The 22,185-nt window shown below is 41.0% G+C and overlaps 1 protein-coding gene and 1 long non-coding RNA gene across 2 annotated transcripts in view; one reads left to right on the top strand and one right to left on the bottom strand.

Annotated features, from left to right (window-relative positions):
- The window catches only part of LOC146673253 (uncharacterized), a 95,789-nt gene that overhangs the window by 6,474 nt on the left and 67,130 nt on the right, over positions 1-22,185 (bottom strand). The gene's annotated exons all lie outside the window — the stretch shown is intronic.
- Positions 728-21,132, top strand: LOC146673257 (uncharacterized). The gene is made up of 4 exons (XM_085401709.1): positions 728-989; positions 16,801-16,906; positions 17,355-19,127; positions 19,377-21,132. The coding sequence occupies exons 2-3, from the start codon at positions 16,889-16,891 to the stop codon at positions 19,101-19,103; spliced, it is 1,767 nt and encodes a 588-aa protein (XP_085257835.1). The 5' UTR covers positions 728-989; positions 16,801-16,888; the 3' UTR covers positions 19,104-19,127; positions 19,377-21,132.

The following is a 22,185-nucleotide window of genomic DNA, read 5'->3' as shown; positions in this document are numbered from 1 at the left end:
TAAAAGATTTCCAAAGGGAAGAAATTGAAAAAATAAGAACTGATTATATCACCTTCCCTATCCCTCCTAAAGGGAAAGAAGTCCAATTTAAAATCTTGAATAAAATTTACCCGGCAAATAGACTCCTTAGTGATAGATTCAAAATAGAAACGGGTAATTGTGTATTTTGTGAAACAGAAGAGGAGGATTTGGACCATCTATTCTTTTTGTGCAATTTTATACAAATATTTTGGTTGGATTTTCATACCTGGCTTTATTCCAGTGGGATTCAAATTACCCCATTTACCTTAAATATGATAATGTTTGGAGTGTTTTTGAAAGAAAAGAAAGCTAATTATGGTGTTAATGTGTTATTAATCTTGTGCAAGCATTTTATACATAAATGTCTCTTTTTTAAGACTAAACCAACACTGGCTCACTGGAAAAACGACTTAAACCTGTTGGTTAAATCTTTGACTTTAGTTAAAAAGAAAAAGGCTGCTTTTTTGTTTCCTTTATGGAAGATTTTGATTTAGTGAGTTAATAATTTGTTAAATTATGTGACCCCATCTTTATATTTTATTTTCACTATATATGAAAGTTGCTAATATGTAAGAAATGTCTATTCTCTGAATCTGTAATATATGGTGCATTTTGTTTGTATGTTTATATTACTAATAAAAAAAAAACCTTGTGAAGCTCGGTCACGTGACCGCGCAGAAACAAATCACAGCAGAGCCGGAAAAGGAGGCGGCGCAAAGTGTCTGTGCAGGAGAGGAGTCGAGCAGAGAGAGCTGCTTTTTCATGAAACGGGAGTAAAGTAGTGAACTTACAGGAACATATACCACTACCAACGTTTGGATCGATGTCTGCATCGATCTGCACACCCTTGTCTCCTGGATCGTAGCTGAGATCAGCGTGAACCACGTGGGTCTCTGCTCCGTCTCTGTGTTTCTTAAGACTTCCAGCTTCATCACGGAGTTTCTCTCGGTTTGTGGGCTCATCTAAAGGTAAGCACCGAGCTAACTTTAATGTGGGTTCCGTTTATGTTGAGTTTAGCTCTGTTGAGAATAATAGATTGCTTGGGATACACTGGAGTTAGACAGACTGTAGAGTTTGTGATTGCTTGCAACAATATGAAATGGCGGTTGCTAGGGGGTAAGAATACATATAGAAAAATAGTCTTGGAGTATGAACAAAAGGATGGGGTGCAGGCAGGGCTCTAGAGTGCGACCAAATTGGTCGCTAATGCGACCAAATTTTTCAATGGTGCGACTAAAAAAAATCTTTGGGCGCACCACAACAACAAAAAAAAATCTCTGCAACTCTCCGTGTGGTCAACAACAGACACACGTTATGCCCCTATCGTGGACTAAACCAATCAGAGATAGTCAGGGGCGGGACCTCTCTGATTGGCCGTGGTCCAGTTGAAAGTGCAGGTGGAGAGAGGGAGGTGAGTAGTTTGAATAAAGCGATATCGAATCATTAAATCCTGAATTGACTTTTAAATATAACTGTGTTTTGCCAGATTCTCAGATTAAAGCTCACAAAACTATTTCAACATCCACCAAACATTAAGTGAGAGCAGGTACACGGATTCCACGCAAAGACGTAAACACACACCGACGCATCAGAATCAGCTTTGTCTCTTCGGCCAAAGGAGCTTGCAAAGAAAAGCGTCTGGACTCCTATAAGTTGCTTGAAGACGTCTCACCTCTCATCCGAGAAGCTTCTTCAGTTCTTTGTCTTTCTCGGCTTTCTCACCCTACAGCCCGCAGACGGACTGTCGGAGCTCAGCGATTCTGCTGTGTTGGGTCAGCTCTGTGTTTACGTCTCCAACCAAATTGACTGAGCCAGCAGCAAAAGACGCAGCAAACTAGCTTCACATTTGATAAATGTTATCATGACTGTTTCTGATAAAATGAAGAGTAGACTGATATATTAAATATTCCTTTATTGGGTGAGAAAATCATACCATGTCATAACTGCTTTAAGTCATACAGAATAGATATCAGAGCCTTAAACAGGCTGACTTCTGCTAAATGGGTCAAACTGGGCAAAAAGTATACAAACACATAACATCATTATAGAATATGATGTAACACTATAGATCAACTTACCTCAGAATATATAAAGCATATAAACAATTACAGCAATGCGATGCAACAAACGCAGCAGTACTACTAATCCACAATATTCAAAGCTTCATATAACTGAAACAAACATGGGCACTTATTTTCAGGTCCATTCTGCTACTGATACATACTTTAGGTTTCTGAATATTCTAAACATCACACACACACTCCTTTGTGCCTTTTGCTTTCCCACGTGTGGGACTAATAAAGGTTATCTTATCTTATCTTTGCCCTGTCCAGATGTTTTCCATAAAGGAGAGTGGCTATACTAAAACCTATAGGTAAATGAATAACACAAACATAAACTAAATTCAATGTTAGTGCCGTCAAAGTCTGGGGTAAAACCCAGATGTGGCCATGTACAGCCAACATATATCAAACACTTCTGAGCTAAATTTTACAACAGACTGATAGATCTTTCCTCTCTATCTATGCAGTGTACTGTACTCTTTACTATTGTAGGGCAATAGACCCATTTAAAAAGTGTAAACCCTCTCAAAGGAATTTACAATTATCTTTACTGTGCCCACATCAGTGATTGGGGAAACCAAAACAATCACATTAAACACTGGAAGAACTACCTCATTCTTTAGGTGCTTCAGGCATGTTTGAGGCCAATCAAAAATCCCTCAATGAAATGTGACGAACCCAAAATCTTACCTATACCTCCTCCCTCACAGAGAGAATTATTATGACCTTGTTTTCTGCTTGATCGTCACCTAAGGATTTACATCCCTGATAAGGAGAAGGAGTTGCACTGTGTGTTCAATGTCTCCCATTACAATGGCCTCACTGTGTTAACATTCCACATGCATGCAAACTGGTGACAGGAGTGCTCTTACTATAGGAAAGTGAGAAAGTGATATTACTTTAACTAATGTGATGTGATTAAATATGTGATTAATACATGAGAAGAAAAATCTGCCTCCACAACACCTACAGGCCAGTGGACACTCTTTCACTGATGAGGATGTACACATCCTGGACAGGGAGGAACGCCGGTTTGCGTGTGGAGTCGAGGAGGCCATTTACATGAGAAGGGAAAGACCATCTCTGAATCGAGGAGGGGGCCTAAGGGGACATCTTTCGCCATCTTACAATGCTGTGATTGCAGCCATTCTCCAACTCTCTGTGAATGGTATTCATAGCTATTGATCACTGGTCTTTGATCAGTGGTCATGAGAATTTACATAATTATGATGAAGGAACTGACCTCCCAGCCCATTGTTCCTTCAGTGGTTCTAGTTACTGTTTATAAGATTGGGGAAACCTGCAGTCAGCTGAGACTGAAGAAGTCACTTGGATGAGTGACGAAGCGTTTCTCCCACTGAAAACGCTACGTCCAGATGAACAGAATCAACTTTTTGAAATTTACTTACCTGGATGATTGAGCATGCATCAAGAAGAATTTAGAATGGATTACCTTGCTGAATCCTTTTAGACAAGGGACTTAGGACTTACTATCTAATCGAGTCCCACATAGATGTTCTCCAGTGCCCATTGTAATGTGGAGAAGCTCACTTGATGATTGTTTTCCAGCAACACTGTTGTATAGCACTTTTAGTTCCAATCATGCAGGCCTGCTTAAAGGAGAACAGATTCTCAAACATAATTCTCAGTGCACTCCTCAAAAAAAAAAAAAAAAGTAAAGAAAAGAAAAGAAAATACTAACAAATGTAAAGAATTTTAGGACTTGTCAAAGCATACTCTTCTCCTTAAACTGATAAATCAAACCAATACTTATTGACAGTGTAGCGGCGGCACTCCGTCCCTATTTCACTTTTCTGTACCGCCGTTAGGAGTCAGTCCGGCAACATGCATTGAAACGCGAGCAAGTCCAAGTATCCTTCTTGCAAACAATATGTTTATTGACACTTTTAGTTTACATGGCAAGACTCGGTCAAAAAACTGTGTCGCTTCCAGCTTATCCAACTCCTCAACTACGTAACTACAGTGCGCCGGAAGCTCAAAATACTAAAAAGCGCTTTAGAATGTTGCACTTCTCTATTCTATACATTTAACAAACAGTATTTTAAAATCAACTAGAATTATATTCTTAACATCAAACATATATATTTCTCCTCTAATCATTTTACCAGTACCAATAAAATTAACCCTTAATTGGCTCTTACATCATCCGGCCCCTAATTGGTTAGGCGAGAGAACTAAACAATTACTAACTTACACATCAATCATTAAGAGCCAACCTAATCGTAATGTCCATGAACAAACATTCCTTATCTTCATCGCTCAGATGAAGCCTCCTCCAAAAGACACAACTTGTTAACAGGTCTTTCCAGGATGTTGCTTTTAGTTTTTACTTTCAATCTTCGGACTGTTCCACTTGAGTCTGGCAACGTCTCAACCACTCTCCCCATGAGCCAGGAGTTGCGTGGAGAAGAACTGTCCACCAACAGCACAAGATCTCCGACCACGAAGTTTCTTCTTAGTTTCAGCCACTTCTGGCGCTCTTGCAGAAGTGGAAGATATTCACGAGTCCATCTGGTCCAAAACAAATCTGCTAGATATTGAACCTGTCTCCATCTTTTTCTGGTGTATGCATCATTTTTGTTGAAGACACCTGGAGGCATGAGGGGCTGTGACTTAAGCAGCAACAGATGGCTCGGCGTTAAAGCTTCAACGTCATTTATGTCATCTGAGACGCTTGTGAGAGGTCTGCCATTAATGATGCTTTCAATCTCACACATTATTGTATGAAGACAATCTTCATTTGGCACTTGTTCCTTCAAGAGAGCGCTGAGAATTCGACGCACTGTTCGAATTTGTCTCTCCCAAACTCCACCTTGATGTGAAGCAGCCGGGCTGTTAAAAATCCACTTTATACCTTTTGGTTGTAGGACTCTTTCTATTTTGTCGTTATCCAGTCTTTGAATGGCTTCCCTCAACTCCCTTTCCGCTGCCACAAAGTTTGTGCCATTATCTGACCTCATGATGGTAACTTGACCTCTTCTGCAGATGAAACGTCGAATCGCGTTGATACAGGAGTCTGTGTCAAGACTGTCTGCAACTTCAATATGCACAGCTCTGAGAGTGAGGCAGGTAAACATGACACCATATCTTTTGACAGTACCCCGGCCCCGCTTGACATCAAATGGGCCAAAGTAGTCGACACCAGTGTTTGTAAACGGAGGTTTGTCTGGTAGAAGACGGTCTTCAGGTAAGTCTGCCATCTTCTGCTCACCAACCCTTCCAGAAATCCTACGGCAAGTTTGACATTTGTTGATTATCTTTCTAACTGCCGAATTGGCTTGAGGAATCCAATATCTGCATCGCAATTGCGCCAGCACATAATTGCGACCGCAGTGACCAGTTCGTTGATGGATGTCTCTCAAAATGATTTCAGAGATTTTGCTGTGTTTAGAAAGAATTGCTGGTTGTTTAGCATTTTCTGGCAAGCCTGATTTATTGAGTCTGCCGCCAACTCTCAGCATCCCATCCCGAAGAACTGGGTCTAATTTGAACAGCTGGGCTGCTACAACTGAGCTGTCCTCCCTCCTGTAGGATTTTGATCTCCTCTCCATGATGCTGTTTCTGGCTGAAACGAACGATTACTGATTCGGCAGCCTCAAGATCCTCCAAAGCAAGCGCTTTCTTTCCCATTGCAGATTTAAATGTCCTCATGTGCACTTGCAACTTTAACTTTTGCTTTTCAGAATCATTTTCATTTTTCTGTACTATTTTTGAGTACTGTTTTCTTTCTTCTTTTAACATCCACAGCACCTTCCTTAGCTTCATTATCCAGGCTACTGCTCTTTTCAGTTTATTCCAGTCTGAATAGTAGTCTATCACACGTTTCATTGGTTCCATGCCTTCCTCAACTGTCAGTATATTAACCGTTGCTGAAGTCTTGACTTCTGGATCATTTTGAAGGTTTTCCTTCTTTCTCACTGGCTGTTCTGGCCATTCGTTTTCATCTAGAAGATAGTTCGGCCCGTGAATCCATGAACCTCCTTCCAACAGATCTTTTGCCTTTAAGCCTCTGCTTGCTTGATCTGCAGGATTTTCTGCCGATGTCACATACTTCCATTGCGATGGCTTGGTTGCTTCTCGAATCAGTGAAACTCTATTTGCAACAAATGTTTTGAAGCGAGATGTTTCGCTATCAATGTATCTAAGCACAGTTGTGCTGTCCGTCCAAAAGACTGATTGTTGCAGAGGAACTTGAAGTTCTTGTCGCAGTAATCTGTCCATCCTCACTGAAATCACTGCTGCAGTCAGCTCAAGCCTAGGAATTGTGACTTGCTTGAGCGGAGAAACTCTGGATTTCCCAATGAGAAAGGCACAATGTCTCTTGCCTTGTCTATTTTCCATCAACAGGTAAGAGACAGTTCCATATGCGTAATCTGAAGCATCGGAAAAATGGTGCAACTGCGCAACAACAGTGCATCCGAAACCTGTAGGCTTTAGGCATCTACTCACATGGAAGTTGGAGAGGAGTACAATGTCTTCTTTCCATTTTTTCCAAATTTTTGCATGCTTTTCATTGATCTCTTTGTCCCAACCATGCTGCTCTTTACAGAGATCTTTCAACAAAAGCTTTGCAGGCAAGATGACTGGTGCTAGAAAGCCAAGAGGGTCATAAATTGAATTAATGACTGACAAAATGCCTCTTCGTGTCATTGGCTTGTCTTGCAACCTTATAGTGTAAGTGAAGTTATCTGTTTCTGTGTTCCACTGTACACCTAGAGTTCTCTCAACTGGCAAAGTGTCATGCCTAAGATCCAGATCTTTCACCTCGTTGGCTCTGTGTTCTTCAGGAATTGACATCAACACTTTCCTACTGTTACTTGTCCATTTTGTTAATGTAAACCCTCCACTGGTACACAGAGCACAAAGATCACTGACTAATTTCACTGCAGCCTCTTCTGTAGCTACACTTTTAAGACAGTCATCTACGTAGAAGTTGCACAGGACTGTCTGAACAGCTTCTGGCGATGCTTCTTCCTTGTGATCTTCTGCCGTTCTTCTTAGCGCATATGAGGCGACACTTGGTGAGGAAGTAGCTCCAAAGAGGTGCACCATCATCCTATATTCCTTCATGGGCTCATCCAGCTTGCCATCTGGCCACCAGAGAAAACGAAGAAGATCAGCATCTCTTTCTGGTACGTTGACTTGGTAAAACATTGATTCAATGTCTGCCATCAGCGCTACTGGCTCTTCACGGAATCTTAAAAGAACACCCACCAGTGTGTTAGTCAGATCCGGTCCCTGCAGTAACTCCTTGTTTAGAGACATATCCTGGTATGAAGCCGTACAGTCGAACACGACCCGTAACTTTCTCTTCTTCGGGTGATACACCCCATGGTGTGGTATATAGAACACTCTGTTGTCGTCACGGCTCAACTGGTGGTCTGGCACTGGAACTGCATAGCCCTTGGTGATGATGTTTTCCATGAAGCACTTATAATCTTCAAAAAACTGAGGATTCTTCTTAAACTTTCTGAACAAACATGCTATCCGCTGCTCCGCAACACAATGGTTGTTTGGCATTTGAAGATTCTCATTCTTAAGTGGCAATCCAATGTTATAGTGTCCATTTTCGAAGGTCGTTGTCTTTTCTACCGCTCGTAGAAACTGTTTGTCTTCTTGTGACATTTCCTCTTTGTCATCATAATTACGTTCTGAAAAATCGATGTTATACTGTTGGACCAGTAGCTTCTCAACTTCCACTAAGGAGATTCGGCTCACTGAGAAATGCGGTTCTTTGTTTTCTGAGTCATTTAGTTCTTTTCTTATGGGTCCATTCACAACCCAACCAATGGTGGTCTTCACTGCATAAGGACCTCCATTTTGTCCATTAATGACACGCCATGGCTCCATTGCTTTTACACAGTTGGCTCCTATAAGCAGGTCTACATTAGCCTCTATCTCTGGTAGCCTCACTTCATGTAGATAAGGCCACTTCTGGATGTCTGACTGCTTGGGTATGTTTCCACTACTCACAGGTATACTAGTGTGAGTGAACACCTTGGGTAAGTCAACGAACTTGGAATCTTCCAACCCACACACTTCCAGGTCTGATATAACAAAACTGTTAATGAGTTTCTGTTCTCCTGGTTTTTCTTGACTCATGGTACTTAGAAGTATCCGTGTAGGCTTTCCTTTAACATTCAGTTTCCTTTGTAGATCTTCCGTGCAGAATGTTGCCGTGCTTCCCGGGTCCAAAAAGGCATATGTCTCTATATTTTTATCACTCATTTTAGATTTAATCTTGACTGGTACTATAGAGAGCACACACTCCTCTTCTCCGGCCCCTGTAAGCCCACAAGTCTCTTGACTGACAGGAACTTGAGCACAAGGTGCCTCATTACCATCAGTAACATCCTTCCTTTCTGTTTCCACAGAACTTTCTTTTTTCCCCATGTGCAGAATGTCTGGGTGCTTTAGTGAACACTCTTTACATTCCATTCTGCGCTTGCAGAACTTGCTGAGATGCCCATAAACCAAACATCCAAAACAGAGTCCCTTTGACTTCAAGAAATCCACACGTTCTTTGTGTGGTTGATTCTTAATCTTTCCACAAGAAGCAAGAGTATGAGGCTGCTGACAATACAAACATGGCTTCTCAAAGGCACTTGCTGTCTTGATTGAATTTTCAGTTTTAACGTTTGTTTTTTGCAGTCTTTTGTTCTCGGCGGAAATGTTGGTGGCAAAACTGCTTCCTCGAAACTCCTTCTTTGCTGGATATTTTTCCTTTTGGTCAGTCTTTCCACTTGTCGCTGCACGGTTGTCTGGGATATTACCAAAGAGTGGATCCATAGCTATTTTAGCCTGGCGGTCTATAAAGTTCACCAAATCTGCAAATCTTGCTCTTTTGCCCCTCTTTTCTTGGAGTTCAAATGCTTCTACGCGCCAACGTTCTCTGGTTTTGTAGGGCAGCTTGGATATCACTGTGCGTAGATTGGTTGGATTATCCATCTCTTCCAAAAATTCAACATCCTCCATGGTGTTGCGACAGCCAGTCAGGAACATAGCATAGGCATTTAATGCCTTTGCATCGTCATTTTTCACTTGCGGCCATTTGAGTGCTTTCTCAATGAATGCGCTTGCGATCCTTAGCTCATCTCCATAGTGCTTATGTAGCAACCGTCTGGCCTCACGGTAACCTTTGCTAGGAGTCATGTGTACACAACTGCGAATTAGCTCCTGTGGTTCGCCAGCAGTGAACTGTTCCAAAAAATACAGCTTATCTTGCTCGTTATCAGTCTTTTGCTCTACTGCATGTTCAAAGGCTCTTATGAAGGCCTTATACTGTAGTGCATCACCTTTAAAAACCGGAATGTCCTTTGATGGCAACTGAGCCAACTGCTGCTGTTTCACAAGTAACTCAGTGATTACATTCTGTTTCTGCATGACTGACAATAGATCATCACTTCTGTCAACGTGAGCATTAAGCCCATGAGTGGAGACTGGATGAGACAGTTGTGGTACCTGTGAGTTTTGCACTTGTGAATTAGCGTGACTACTCACATCAGCTTGTTGTGGGAGCATTATGCCAACTCTTTCCTTTTTAACTTCTCGACCTTGCGATCTTTGTATTGACACATAACTGCTCAGACCATCTTCAGATCTTTCATATTCTTTGAGCACCTTTAATTTTGCTTGACTTTCCGCTAGTGCAGTCTCCAACTCTAACTCTTCCTTTTCCGCTTTGACTCTTGCTGTTTCCAGCTCAAGATGTTGCCTAATCCTGGCCAACTCCAACTCAAGTTCTTGCCTTTTCTTCAATGCTGCGGCTCGTTCCAGCAAGGCTGCGTGTTCTGCCTCCTGTTTAGCACGAGTGGAGGAAACTCTAGATGTTGTAGATGCTCGGCTGACTTGAGACCCACGCGAGCTATGAACTGCATCCTTTCTAGCTCCAACCTGTGATGCGCTGTCATCTGGGTTAACAGCTTCTTCCAAGTCATCTGTAATGTGCTCCTGCTGCTCAGCTTCATTTGGAATCATATGCTTATGATCCTCTGCGATCCATTTCTTTGTTGTTTGCATAAACTCTCTTATAGATGCCATTTTGGGCTCAAACCAATTGTCCTGGTCAAATATTTTTTCTTCTTCAGACAAAAGGCTCATAACCTGGTTATTGTGACTGTGAAACTCATTCAGAGCCAATGCAAAGTCACTTTCCATTATTTCTTTCACATTTTGAAGGTTCTGAGCATCACTCATCATTATCTTTATCTCCTTTATTTTGCCTGTGATTGTTCCTAATGTTCGTCTTCTTAAAGCAATCCATCTGTGTAATTTTTCTTCCAAAGCTTTCTCTGTTAACTTGCATGTTCTTCCCACCTCTCTTTCCTCCGCCATCTTATAAGTTGCAGGGGTTTATTGGCTCAATTAGCATGCACTATTTGTCTTCTGCTTAGAATCTTTAATAGACATAGTGTAAACCATCTTCATAACATGCCAAAAACTCCGCATAGACCGCATCAAATCTTGTTTTACAACATGCAGTCCCACAGACAAAGAAAGAAAAAAAGAGATCGGGTTTGACGATAGCACGCAGTTAAGTTTCACTTTCGTTTTCCACCAGACTTAACAAGCCTCCGAAAAACGTATTTTTCTTCTTACTGCACGAAGTAATAAGAGAGTTTGTTACCTTCTTCTACAGAATAATCCAAAGAATTATCCGGTTTGGTGCCAGCATCCTTAAGCAGTGCCTCTTACTTTCCGTTAGGCTGCTCCCTTCCGTCCGAGCGCCGTGCAGCCGATCCTCCACATGTCGGTGAAGCTAGTTTTTTGACTTCTGTAGCGGCGGCACTCCGTCCCTATTTCACTTTTCTGTACCGCCGTTAGGAGTCAGTCCGGCAACATGCATTGAAACGCGAGCAAGTCCAAGTATCCTTCTTGCAAACAATATGTTTATTGACACTTTTAGTTTACATGGCAAGACTCGGTCAAAAAACTGTGTCGCTTCCAGCTTATCCAACTCCTCAACTACGTAACTACAGTGCGCCGGAAGCTCAAAATACTAAAAAGCGCTTTAGAATGTTGCACTTCTCTATTCTATACATTTAACAAACAGTATTTTAAAATCAACTAGAATTATATTCTTAACATCAAACATATATATTTCTCCTCTAATCATTTTACCAGTACCAATAAAATTAACCCTTAATTGGCTCTTACAGACAGGTTCCACTGTATGTAGCCGCCAAATAATTCCCCAAACATTCATTCACCAGCCAGACACATTTCACACAACCCTAATGTCCTATTAGATAATAGGTTTATTCCCATGTAACCAGGTGTATGTCATGGTAAAGTCTCCCTCACACATTTGAATTTGAAGTTATTTATTTAAAAGAGACAGTGCAGTTTGACATAGTCCAAGTACAAAACATGAAACTGATTTGTAGCTATTGCTAATTTTCAACAATTGTCCCTTGTTGGGCTTACAATCAAAATAAATACATTTTACCATAAAACATACATTTTCATGAAGCCAAAATACATCGTAAATACAACTACAATTAATAGAAAATGAATAAAAATAAAATCATTAGTTAAAATGACTACATCTCTGATTTCCCTTTAACCAAACTTTAACCTTCAATGGAAAGGATCTGATGTCTGTAATCAATTTGATTTTGGTTGGATGGATATATATGTGTGTATATACAGTGGGGCAAAAAAGTATTTAGTCAACCACCGATTGTGCAAGTTCCCCCACTTAAAATGATGACAGAGGTCAGTAATTTGCACCAGAGGTACACTTCAACTGTGAGAGACAGAATGTGAAAAAAAAAATCCATGAATTCACATGGTAGGATTTGTAAAGAATTTATTAGTAAATCAGGGTGGAAAATAAGTATTTGGTCACCTCAAACATGGACAATCTCTGGCTCTCACAGACCTGTAACGTCTTCTGTAAGAAGCTTTTCTGTCCCCCACTCGTTACCTGTATGAATGGCACCTGTTTGAACTCATCATCTGTATAAAAGACACCTGTCCACAGCCTCAAACAGTCAGACTCCAAACTCCGCCAAAGAAGACCAAATTCGGCCAAGACCAAAGAGCTTTCGAAGGACACCAGGAAAAGTATTGTAGACCTGCACCAGACTGGGAAGAGTGAATCTACAATAGGCAAGCAGCTTGGTGTGAAAAAATCAACTGTGGGAGCAATCATCAGAAAATGGAAGACATACAAGACCACTGATAATCTCCCACGATCTGGGGCTCCACGCAAGATCTCATCCCGTGGGGTCAAAATGATCATGAGAACGGTGAGCAAAGATCCCAGAACCACACGGGGGGACCTGGTGAATGACCTGCAGAGAGCTGGGACCAAAGTAACAAAGGTCACCATCAGTAACACACTACAACGGCAGGGAATCAAATCCCGCAGTGCCAGACGTGTTCCGCTGCTGAAGCCAGTGCATGTCCAGGCCCGTCTGAAGTTTGCCAGAGAGCACATGGATGATGCAGCAGAGGATTGGGAGAATGTCATGTGGTCAGATGAAACCAAAGTAGAACTTTTTGGTATAAACTCAACTCGTCGTGTTTGGAGGACGAAGAATACTGAGTTGCATCCCAAGAACACCATACCTACTGTGAAGCATGGGGGTGGAAACATCATGCTATGGGGCTGTTTTTCTGCCAAGGGGACAGGACGACTGATCCGTGTTAAGGACAGAATGAATGGGGCCATGTATGGTGAGATTTTGAGCCAAAACCTCCTTCCATCAGTGAGAACTTTGAAGATGAAACGAGGCTGGGTCTTCCAACATGACAATGATCCAAAACACACCGCCCGGGCAACAAAGGAGTGGCTCCGTAAGAAGCATTTAAAAGTCCTGGAGTGGCCTAGCCAGTCTCCAGACCTCAACCCCATAGAAAATCTGTGGCGGGAGTTGAAAGTCCGTGTTGCTCGGCGACAGCCCCAAAACATCACTGCTCTCGAGAAGATCTGCATGGAGGAATGGGCCAAAATACCAGCTACTGTGTGTGCAAACCTGGTAAAGACCTATAGTAAACGTTTGACCTCTGTTATTGCCAACAAAGGTTATGTTACAAAGTATTGAGTTGTATTTTTGTTGTTGACCAAATACTTATTTTCCACCCTGATTTACGAATAAATTCTTTACAAATCCTACCATGTGGATTCATGGATTTTTTTTTCACATTCTGTCTCTCACAGTTGAAGTGTACCTCTGGTGCAAATTACTGACCTCTGTCATCATTTTAGGTGGGGGAACTTGCACAATCGGTGGCTGACTAAATACTTTTTTGCCCCACTGTATAGGGAGTGCAGAATTATTAGGCAAGTTGTATTTTTGAGGAATAATTTTATTATTGAACAACAACCATGTTCTCAATGAACCCAAAAAACTCATTAATATCAAAGCTGAATGGTTTTGGAAGTAGTTTTTAAGTTTGTTTTTAGTTTTAGCTATTTTAGGGGGATATCTATGTGTGCAGGTGACTATTACTGTGCATAATTATTAGGCAACTTAACAAAAAACAAATATATACCCATTTCAAATATTTATTTTTACCAGTGAAACCAATATAACATCTCCACATTCACAAATATACATTTCTGACATTCAAAAACAAAACAAAAACAAATCAGCGACCAATATAGCCACCTTTCTTTGCAAGGACACTCAAAAGCCTGCCATCCATGGATTCTGTCAGTGTTTTGATCTGTTCACCATCAACATTGTGTGCAGCAGCAACTACAGCCTCCCAGACACTGTTCAGAGAGGTGTACTGTTTTCCCTCCTTGTAAATCTCACATTTGATGATGGACCACAGGTTCTCAATGGGGTTCAGATCAGGTGAACAAGGAGGCCATGTCATTAGTTTTTCTTCTTTTATACCCTTTCTTGCCAGCCACGCTGTGGAGTACTTGGACGCGTGTGATGGAGCATTGTCCTGCATGGAAATCATGTTTTTCTTGAAGGATGCAGACTTCTTCCTGTACCACTGCTTGAAGAAGGTGTCTTCCAGAAACTGGCAGTAGGACTGGGAGTTGAGCTTGACTCCATCCTCAACCCGAAAAGGCCCACAAGCTCATCTTTGATGATACCAGCCCAAACCAGTACTCCACCTCCACCTTGCTGGCGTCTGAGTCGGACTGGAGCTCTCTGCCCTTTACCAATCCAGCCACGGGCCCATCCATCTGGCCCATCAAGACTCACTCTCATTTCATCAGTCCATAAAACCTTAGAAAAATCAGTCTCGAGATATTTCTTGGCCCAGTCTTGACATTTCAGCTTGTGTGTCTTGTTCAGTGGTGGTCGTCTTTCAGCCTTTCTCACCTTGGCCATGTCTCTGAGTATTGCACACCTTGTGCTTTTGGGCACTCCAGTGATGTTGCAGCTCTGAAATATGGCCAAAGTTTTCCACACGCTTCTTGCGACCCTGTTGACTATTTTGATTGAAACACTTGATTGTTCGATGATCACGCTTCAGAAGCTTTGCAGTTTTGAGACTGCTGCATCCCTCTGCAAGATATCGCACTATTTTTGACTTTTCTGAGCCTGTCAAGTCCTTCTTCTGACCCATTTTGCCAAAGGAAAGGATGTTGCCTAATAATTATGCACACCTGATATAGGGTGTTGATGTCATTAGACCACACCCCTTCTCATTACAGAGATGCACATCACCTAATATGCTTAATTGGTAGTAGGCTTTCGAGCCTATACAGCTTGGAGTAAGACAACATGCATGAAGAGGATGATGTGGACAAAATACTCATTTGCCTAATAATTCTGCACTCTGTGTGTGTGTGTGTGTGTGTGTGTGTGTATATATATATATATATATATATATATATATATATATATATATACATATATATAATTTTTTAGGGGTGCAACGATACACAAAATTCACGGTTCGGTTCGGTTCGATACTTTGGTGTCACGGTTCGATATTTTGTCGATACAAAAAAATGTTCATGCATTTTTAATTTGTCATTTATTAAAATTATAAATATATATTTTAACTCAAAAGTACAGTTTTTAAATTTAACCCTAACCCTTGTGCGTGTTTTTTATTTTGACAGCGAATGCGCACCTGCGGACCACTTATGTGCAGCCCTGGTTATTTAGCTTGTCATATCGCAGCCACAGAAATTCTTTTGTCCATGAAACCATAAAGCTGCACTTTCTTTTTGCCTTATAGTCTGATTTGTCATAACTTCTCCGTTTTGTGGTAAGCTTTTCTTTGGCTGTCACTTCTTCACCCTGACCTGTCTTATTTGGCTCAGCAGAACTAAAATATATATCTGTCTGTGAAGGTTCTCAGTCATCCAGGTCATCGTAGTCAAATATAAATCCTGCTGCTTTTACACACGCACTCACATAAGCTCAGCGATTCTCTGCGCGATCAACCTCTCACATGTTTAAGCTGCGGGAGATTTCACTTGTCATGTTTGCATAGTAAGCTACCAATTAATAAGACGATGTCAGAGGAATTGGTGCGCAAATTATCATCACTCACAGATCAGTGCTGTCGCTCTCTATACACAGTTCGCACGATTGCAAAGTGAAAGCAAAAAAACAAGCGCAAATTCAAACGCGATTTCAATATGTCACATATTGACAGTGGCTCACCGATGCCAATGACATAATTACCCAGCTACATTTCCGAAAGAATGCAAAAGCATTGACATATATTTTTCCTTCCTACAATAGCCCGACGGGCAGGGCAGAGATAGATTTTGGTACCCCGACTGAAAAAATCGCTAGCCCCGGGACGTTGGGCTAGCGATATTGCAAGCCCTGTATCTGATTGAGGAATCACTCATCTTTGGAAAAGAGAGTTTATTACAGAGAAATGTCTCTTTCCAAAATAAAAGCTATACTATACGCTTCTTCTGGGCTATATTCTCAGCAGCATATTAAACAGCTGTCTAAATGACTCGGCTAAAGTTAGTAGCATGCTTGCTTGTTTTTTTTCTGCTTCCACTTGTCTTTGCACTAGGATGATGTCGGCGTAAGTGTGCAGTCATATTCGTTGTGTTCCCACTAGTGCTTTCAGGTTAATCTCGTTGAAATGACCTTAACGCCACAACACGGCAAATCTCCGTTAACGAGCTACCGCCGATCGCCCCGTGCATGGGGCTAGACGGCCAACACGTTAACGAGCTAACTGCGCTAACACACTAGTTCCCACCCATGTAATTGAGCATTGCATGGCGCATCCAACATACTGTTTTACTTTAGTCCATGACTCGCTTACCTTCAGGGTCATACGTCACATGAAAACCAAAATAATTCCAAACGCCAGATCTGAATGAGGGTGGAGGAGGTCCATGTTACAAGGAGAGCTTAACTTCTGTCTCGCTAGCTTGCCCTGCGCTCTTCCTTCTGACGATGCTGTCTGTGTTGAGCGCTCAGTGAATCGGTGTTCGACTACTCCGCCTAGGCTGCACTGTTGACCCTAGGCGGAATAGTCGAACGCAGATTCACTGAGCGCTCAACACAGACAGCATCGTCAGAAGGAAAGTTGATAAAATAAATTACAAATTTTGTATTGTTCGATACATATGCGTACTGAACCGAAAGCACTGTATCGAACGGTTCAATATCGATCGATACGAATATCGTTGCACCCCTTATTTATATATATATATATATATATATATATATATATATATATATATATATATATATATATATCGCTGTCAAAATAAAATATATACACATATATACAGCTGAGTAACAGGAGGAGAAGAGTCTGGTGGTGCAGCAGAGGAATAATTTCAGCCATTTGGACTCAGCTCAGCCACTACAGAGGAAACAATGACTTCAACACAAAAGGTGAGAAAAACATCACAGTTACACTGTTATTCAAACTGTGTGTACAGCCGGTCGGTTTTTCAAAACCCGTTAACAGCAGCTTTGTCTTTTCCATCCTGGGCTCCTCCATATATACAGAATCTACATTCAGAACCAAAAACCAGAGAAGTTAAAAGAAAATAAAAAGATCATATTTTCTCTAAACACATTGAAACAACATTATCATCAGTTGAACTTTTTTCTGAAGTAAAAGAGTTTCTCTACTCATCAATATTTCTTCAATAATTTCATTTTCATTACAACTCTCATTGTAGCACATCATTGTAATGTGATACTGTCACCATAAGGTGGTGGAAACACACCAACAATGTGTTTGTTCTCACTTTAAATTCCACCAATGGAGGGAGTTTCAGTTTGTTCCACGACTGCATTTCACTCACGGCCTCTGTTTGTATCTCTGTCACTGCAGGACCAACATGGAGCGAGAAGTCAGCGCTCTCAGGAGGCCGACAAACCTCACAGAAGAAAAGGAGAGAAAACCTACAGCTGTGATGAGTGTGGGAAGGATTTTACCCGGGCTGAACACTTAAAACGACACCAAATCATCCACAGTGCAGTTAAACCTTACAGCTGTGAGTTGTGTGGAAAGTGTTTTACCCAGGCTGGAAACTTAAAAACACACCAACTCATCCACAGTGGATTTAAAGCGTACAACTGTGACCTGTGTGGAAAGTCTTTTACCCTGGCTCAAAGCCTAAAAAAACACCAAGTCATCCACAGTGGAGTTAGACCTTACAGCTGTGAGTTGTGTGGAAAGTCTTTTACCCAGGCTGGACACTTAAAAACTCACCAACTCATCCACAGTGGAGTTAAAGCATACAGCTGTGACCTGTGTGGAAAGTCTTTTACCCAGGCTGGAAACTTAAAAACACACCAACTCATCCACAGTGGATTTAAAGCGTACAACTGTGACCTGTGTGGAAAATCTTTTACCCTGGCTCAAAGCCTAAAAACACACCAACTCATCCACAGTGGATTTAAACCGTACAGCTGTGACTTGTGTGGAAAGTCTTTTACCCTGGCTGGACACTTAAAAACTCACCAACTCATCCACAGTGGATTTAAAGCGTACAACTGTGACCTGTGTGGAAAGTCTTTTACCCTGGCTCAAAGCCTAAAAAAACACCAAGTCATCCACAGTGGAGTTAAACCTTACAGCTGTTACTTGTGTGGAAAATCTTTTACCCAGGCTGGAGACTTAAAAACTCACCAACTCATCCACAGTGGATTTAAAGCGTACAACTGTGACCTGTGTGGAAAGTCTTTTACCCTGGCTGGACACTTAAAAACTCACCAACTCATCCACAGTGGATTTAAAGCGTACAACTGTGACCTGTGTGGAAAGTCTTTTACCCTGGCTCAAAGCCTAAAAAAACACCAAGTCATCCACAGTGGAGTTAAAGCTTACAGTTGTGACTTGTGTGGAAAGTCTTTTACCCAGGCTGGACACTTAAAAACTCATCAAGTCATCCACAGTGGAGTTAAGCCTTACAGTTGTGACTTGTGTGGGAAGTCTTTTACCCAGGCTGGAGACTTAAAAACTCACCAAATCATCCACAGTGGAGTTAAAGCGTACAGTTGTGACTTGTGTGGAAAGTCTTTTACCCTGGCTCGAAGCCTAAAAACACACCAAGTCATCCATAGTGGAGTTAAACCTTACAGCTGTGAGTCTTGTGGAAAGTCTTTTACCCTGGCGCAAACCTTAAAAAGACACCAAGTCATCCACATTGGAGTTAAACCTTACAGCTGTGACTTGTGTGGAAAGTCTTTTGCCCAGGCTGCACACTTAAAAAAACACCAACTCATCCACAGTGGAGTTAAAGCACACAACTGTGAGTTGTGTGGTAAGGCTTTTGCTCTAAATAGCGACTTACAGAGGCATCTAGTTACCCACTCTGGAATTAAGGCGTACAGCTGCGACTTTTGTGGAAAATGTTTCAGCGACATACGGTACCGAAATATTCACGTACGGATTCACACTGGAAATGATGTTTACTGCTGTGATCAGTGTGGGAAACTGTTTGCAACAGGTGCAAAGTTACGACGACATATGATTAGCCACACTGAGGAGAGACCATATAAATGTGACCTGTGTGAGAAGACTTTTAAAGCTCCACTTCAGCTGAATAAACACCAACAGATCCACACAAGAAAGTAACTCTACAAGTGCAGTTACTGTGAGGTATGTATTTAGTTTTTTTGTCTTGTAATTTTAACCTGATTGTTTGGAACAAGTCTGATCAGTAAACTTATGGAGTTATACTGAATGAACTGTTTGGAAAAATGAAGAATAATTTTCACTCAGTAAGCTGAGTGTTGTAATGTAAACAGTAAAATGTAATTGGACGTTGGCAGAGATGCTTTTTATTTCAGGCAATGTTCAGGATAAAAATGTTGAAGGAATTCCCCAACTTACAATGTCTTTGTTTAGATGTGGAGCAAAGCACATGAATCCATTTCTCAACCCTGTCGTCACTGTGGTGGTGGGAAAGAGTTTCTCTGTGATCTTTGTGGAAAAACTTCCAATCATCAACGGGACCAAAAACCACATCAACGTAGCCACACTGGAGACAAAATGAACTACTGCAAAGAATGTGGGAGAGGCTTCCACACACCAAGTACATTAAAATACATGAACTCTTCCACAGTGGGGTCAAAAAGCACATCTGTGACCAGTGTGGGTCATCCTTCACCACTGGAAATGAGCTCAATGAAAAAGCATAAGGGAATCCACACAGGAGAGACACCATACAAGTGCAGACACTGTGACAAAAGCTGGTCACAATCAGGTCATCGTAACAAACATGAACGTACACACATGGAAGTGAACTTCAGCTGTGACCAGTGTGACAAAAGCTTCAGGAATCTCAGTTCATACTCCGAACACAAACAATCCCACACTGTAAATAAACTGTTTCACTGTTACCAATGTGCAAAAGCCTTCACTTCATTATCTGCTCTGTGCAAACATCAGCCTGATCATGCAGGACTGAAATCACTGGATGTTAATAGGAAAATTGTGCTTAGTAGTCAGTATAATCTTTCAATGATACAAGTTTGCATATGGTAGAATGCTGCATGTAATCATTTGTGTGTAGAAGTATATAGTTGGTGGCATATTGAAAGAATGTCTCATCCTAGGAGGTCTGTAACATTCTAGGGTGTTCACCAGTGTTGGTCAAGTTACTTGAAAAAAGTAATCAGTAACTAATTACTGATTACTTCCCCCCAAAAAGTAATCCCGTTACTTTACTGATTACTTATTTTCAAAAGTAATTAATTACTTAGTTACTTTTTAAAAACACGATTTTCAACCTGAAGAGGTGATGAAGCGATAGATCTTTCAGCCCAATTCTACTTTTTCTACATAATCCATCATACAAAATGTAATCAAATGGAAAAGTCTCATTTTTTTTAACTTGTTTTATCATTTTTAATCTTTTAACTTTATGCATCAAGCAAAAATTTAATTATATGCAACATTCTCTGACTGGAATAAATTAGTTTCACATTTAAACCTATTTTCTACACATTCCAGCACATAAAATAAAATATTTTTTGTGTTTACACTCACTCTTTCAAATAGATGCAAGTAAAAAACAGCAGAAAATAAATAAAGTCAAAGACTCAGCGGTCCTGTTGCTCTATTTTCACCTGTAAAGCAGGACTGAGGTAGGCGGAGGTTTACCCTGATGCAGGTGTGCCGCGGTCAGTTGAAGAATCCACGAGTTACTCTGTGAATTTCCCATTACGTCTTGGTGCTTGCTTGGAAGTTTAGGGGTTTTTTTCGCTGTAAAAAGAAGTTTTCTTCCCACGCACGATGGACGCTAATGTTTTTGTCCCTTTTTATGGAATCAAACTCAAAGTAAGGTCAGTACTTCCACGCACGAAAAAAGTAATCAGATTACAGTAACGCGTTACAACGTTACTGCCCATCTCTGGTGTTCACCCCCACATCCTAGGAGCATGAGAGAGGTCGTACCTTCTCTTATTGTTTTACGGTAGGATTAACGTTGCTACAGTATGTCAGTTTTAGTTTAAGTGCTTTTTTACATATAGATGAACTGTTGAATTTTCCAGACCAGCAGGTTAAGGGAAGTCGTTTATGGGGCCACACTCTGACCCCACACACACACACACACACACACACACACACACACACACACACACACACACACACACACACCTCCACATTCCAATGTAAGGAACAAACGCTCCCTGAAGTATAATTAAAGACCAGGGCAGTTTCTCAGTGCGAGCCTCAGTGCTGGAGGCTGCCCTTGCTAGCAAGAAGTTCTGTGTGTTTTTCTTCTCTGAGTCTTTACTGAAGAAGTGTTTTAGAGTATATTTCTTAACACTGGATCACAATGAATCTGAAGAGAGAGAAAGATCCTCTTCTGGTTTCAGGGTCAGACTTAAAAACCTTGAGATCAGGCTCCACAGAGTTCAGATGGAATCTCCTGTAAAGAGTGTCAGCTGATGCCAAACTTGGATCTGATGAGGTAGCTCTGATTTCTGGAGCTGCAGTGAATAATCCTGAATGTTACATTTAGGAAGCGGCATGTATAGATATGTATATCAAGTTTATTATTTTTCCTTTTAGGGATTTTAATTCTTCCTTCATATTTAATCTTTTGCTGAGGTAAAATCTAATCTTAAATCATTTTCTCCCAAAACTGCAAATATTTTCACAGCAGTTGCTCTTAAATCCTCCAAAATGAACTAAATCTGTCCACCAGCTTTGAAACAACACCTGCTGTGACTTTATGTCCAGAAAAAAGAAACTCAAGCTAAACTGGTTTTGGGCTGTACTTTCATATAATGCCAGTTTGTACCAGAACATGAAGCAGTGAGTCAGTGTAACATTTATTTAATTAGGCAAAGACCACATTCATATTCACAGTGGCAGCAAAGAAATGTTGAAAGTTAAAAACAGCAGCACACATCAGGGCCATTTTAAAGATCACAGGTGACTACTTTTACTTAATTCAAATTCCTTCACATTTTTTCCCCCTTTCACTTTAGTGTATTTACTGTATCCTTGAAGTCCACATGTTGTTTTTTAATGAATTCATTTTGATCCACATGTTCTGCAGCTGTTTTCCTGTTGATTTGAAGTTTGTATTATGAAATCCTGATAATGTTAAAGCGTTAGTTATATTTGATGAACTCTGTAACGTTTGTCTTATTAAACAGTGTAACTGCTCCTGAAGGTTTTTCATGTTCGAAGTAGAATGAAG

The sequence above is a fragment of the Rhamphochromis longiceps genome, linkage group LG3 (genome assembly GCF_057381845.1).
Source record: "Rhamphochromis longiceps isolate RC_006_pf linkage group LG3, R_longiceps_female_GT1.1, whole genome shotgun sequence".
NCBI classification, from domain to species: Eukaryota; Metazoa; Chordata; class Actinopteri; order Cichliformes; family Cichlidae; genus Rhamphochromis; species Rhamphochromis longiceps.
The sequence above is the reverse complement of the archived record's forward strand: the minus strand, read 5'-3'. Positions and strand labels throughout refer to the sequence as shown.